Here is a 3,452-nt window from a genome sequence, read left to right as displayed (position 1 = left end):
CAATGCGCAAAAGTAGTCAGTATAAAGTTCTGTAAGGCAAATATATACGCAAGTTAGAATTTTCAAATTGCATCAATTAACATCTTTGACATATTGTTATCTTTAATATATTTATAATTTCAGTTTATATTTTTTATTTCTTACCCGGATCAAGATGGAACTTGCTTAAATTCAGAGCATTTGTCTCTTGTACATATCTCTTAACCATTGCTTGCTTCAATCTGTCTTTCAACTTATCGTCAATCTCACAAGCAGGGAAACCTGGTTTGACCTTCACTTGTAACTTAAACCCATCGTTCATTGTAATCTTACGATCGCAATTCATTAACGCATTTGCAATCTTCTGATCATCCACGTAGAAAACAGCTTCATTCCCCATTATCTTGTACTATATAAACAATTTCGTTTTATATTTATTCGTGTCATATTAAAACATACATTGAACAAAATATTCTGAATTGAAATATTCTGAATGAAAGAAAGAAGCATTATTTACCATTATTGGAATGACTTGAGGTACCATATTCAATAGAGTATTTATCACAAACTCTTTTTCGTACTTATGACCGTATGGTATCTGCAAAATATAAATAAAAATATATTCTAAATCTACATAAATGTAATAAATATAGTCTGACAATCAAGTTCCCGGACTGAGGCTATAAAAAAACATGCAAAGATCGAAAATATTTATTAATACTATCATTCAACATAGTCCCCCCCTCCCCCATTCTGTATACATTTACATCGTTTATACAACGAATTGAGTACTCAAGAAAACGCTTTTTCCTGAATCCGTCTTCAATACTCTTATCAGTGTGTTAGATCCTCAAATCACGTCTCTTTCAGTGCAATTTTTAATTTAGGAAATAAAAAAAAATTTAAGGCGCTAAATCAGGCGAATAGGGCGGATGGGTTAACATGGGAATCTCTTGTTAAAAAGTTGCCGATTGTTGCCTCCGAATTTTTTTATGTCCGGGAGCTTAATTGTTACACCAAATGTAATTACAGAGACGTATACGTACAATAATTCTATACCAATTGGATTCTCCCAAAGGAAGAGGTCGCATCCTAGGACCTGGCTGACCTCCCTTGAAATGCCTATTCGGCATGGGACTATTCCTTCCGCGGGGAACGGTCCTCCAATTCCTATCGCCCCTATCTCTATTATCCCTCTGATTGATTATCACCTGCCTGGCATTGTTATTAGAACCGGTCATCGGAATATCCTCATCTAAACTCGCTAATGCCAAATTTCTCGACATATCCCTATTGTTTGGTCTATTGAGAGCCTTGAACGAAACGCGATGCTTGATGGGACCGACATGTGGTCCACCACCATCCCTTCCCATATTTCTTCCTCGGTCATCATGGCCTAAGAACAGAAAGTGATAAAGCAGTAAAATTTATACGAATAAATAATAATTTATTTTTATTCTGAAACAGTTATCCCGATATCTTTAATGTTCAGCGATTATTGATTAAACTGACTCATTTTGTAATACAAAATTTTGTTATATGCAGCAAGAAATGTTAACAAAATTATGTTAATAAAATTAGATAAAACCGCGGTATATAAAAGAAACATAATAAAAAGTTAATTTTTGTAATTACTATTAAAAACATTTGATTTCAACGAGTTGTTCTGCAGTTTCCAAGAATTCGTTTTTCAAGAATAATAAATTTAACATATTACTACAACTAGTAATCAACTTACATAAAAATATCTCATAAACGATTTATAACTTGAAAGAATTTGAAAAAATTTTCGAAGATTGAAGAGAAATCTTGCCAACCGTTGGGACGCAACAAAAAAAGATGTCATGAAAAATCTACCTCCTGCTCTCTGTGTTTGACATCACAGGGTCTCCCGAAAAAGAATGTCACGAAAAATCTACCTGCTCTTCATGTTTGACAAGGGTCTTATAGAAAGTCTCCCTGTTTTTTCATTAAGGGAGAAAAAGCATTTTAGCAGATTGCCACCCCTGCGGGGTGATTTTCGCCTGGAGACTTTGGCTTTTTGATGAATTTCCAGCTCTAACAATAAGTCAGATGAAACTAATCTCAGAGCAAGCGTTTTTTTCGTTAAGAAAAAGTAAATCTTCATAAATTTCGTCTCATCAAAAATCTTATAAAAATAAAAAATGTACATTAATTACATAAAAACTATTTTAACTCGTGAATTCTTATCTGTTAAGCGGTGGAGAGATCTGAGTAAACAGAGCCCCCTCACTTAAAATATTAAATTATTTCAATTCTGGTGATGAGCACAGAAAACCCGTATTCAGAAGGAGCGATGCTAGTGCATTAACAAATCTAAAATTTTATAAGCAGTAGGTACATGTAACGTGCGAACTATAATGCACATCAAAACGCGTTCTGAACATGGGCCTTAATTAATTTGCACGGTTCAAAAGCTTATGGATGTAGATAAATTATAATTCTGAAATTTTTAAGATTTATTTATGCTACAAGATAACGAAGAGGCTTAATCGTGGAACGGAATCGTGATAGAAGCACATTATCTATTACTCTTGAGAAATGTACTCTTGATACTTATATACGTAAGAACGTTTCTCTCTTTCATTCAAGAGAGAAAGAAAAAGAGAGAGAGAGAGAGAGAGAGATACTCATTCACGAATTAATTTAGGACGATAGTATTCTCCTGTAATTCACGTTTCTACAGATCGCCCGACCGACTCCATTAATCCGCGTCGCAAAGGAAAAAGCGTGCAAGCGTGTGACTGCAAAACACGCGACGCGCAAAACTACGCAGCTGTGGATCTCGCGTACGATTATGCGACGCGTTGGCGTTCATCTTGCAAACACATCCACGGCGCACGGCGGCGGCCTCGCGCATAAAAACGGAGATGGAGCGAACGCGGGAGAGATTATCGATACACGCACGTTGAATACGCAACGCGGATACTGCCGAGATACTTGAGTACGGCCGCAAATCATGCGTGGCGGGCTACAAATTCGTGCTGGGTACTCACCGAAGTACGGCTTGTCCTGATCGTTTCCCCCTCGGTGGTTGTTCCCACCTCGTCCACCCCACGACTTGTTCTGCTTCCTCGGCATTGTCCCAAGCGTTACGAATATCACAAACAAATACGAAGATCAACACTGGTTCTGACTCAAATTACCGAACGCCTAACCTCACTTAACTTTCCCTAACTCAAACTGCTCCTAACACCATGTACGTGCGATCCGTCTCGATGCCTGAGAACGAATCCCACGGCGGACGGGCGAGCGCTGCTCTCGAGATGGACGATTCGCCTTGTGCGCATGCGCTGAGATAGGAGCGCCGCCACTATATAGGCCAGGGGTTACAAACTCCTATTGTTCTTCGTTTACCAGTGTTTGCAGCGCCATCACATTCTTACAGGGCTAAAATGAGAACTAAATGTTCCGCCATGATTAAAATAAATAAATATGTAAAGGTCTGCAAG

At 37.8% G+C, this 3,452-nt stretch overlaps 1 protein-coding gene across 1 annotated transcript in view; it reads right to left on the bottom strand.

The window, feature by feature from the left end:
• The window catches only part of LOC105457941 (nuclear RNA export factor 1-like), a 5,749-nt gene extending 2,498 nt beyond the window's left edge, over positions 1-3,251 (bottom strand). The window contains exons 1-5 of the mRNA XM_011702915.1: positions 2,997-3,251; positions 1,026-1,375; positions 497-577; positions 145-388; positions 7-29 (exon numbers count right to left, since the gene is read on the bottom strand). Coding sequence (XP_011701217.1) covers positions 7-29; positions 145-388; positions 497-577; positions 1,026-1,375; positions 2,997-3,081 — 783 coding nt within the window. The 5' untranslated portion in view covers positions 3,082-3,251. The remainder of the gene's footprint in view (positions 1-6; positions 30-144; positions 389-496; positions 578-1,025; positions 1,376-2,996) is intronic.
• Between the last annotated feature and the right edge of the window lie 201 nt (positions 3,252-3,452).

The sequence above is a fragment of the Wasmannia auropunctata genome, unplaced genomic scaffold, assembly GCF_000956235.1.
Source record: "Wasmannia auropunctata unplaced genomic scaffold, wasmannia.A_1.0 LD334880.1, whole genome shotgun sequence".
Classification (NCBI taxonomy): domain Eukaryota; kingdom Metazoa; phylum Arthropoda; class Insecta; order Hymenoptera; family Formicidae; genus Wasmannia; species Wasmannia auropunctata.
The sequence above is the reverse complement of the archived record's forward strand: the minus strand, read 5'-3'. Positions and strand labels throughout refer to the sequence as shown.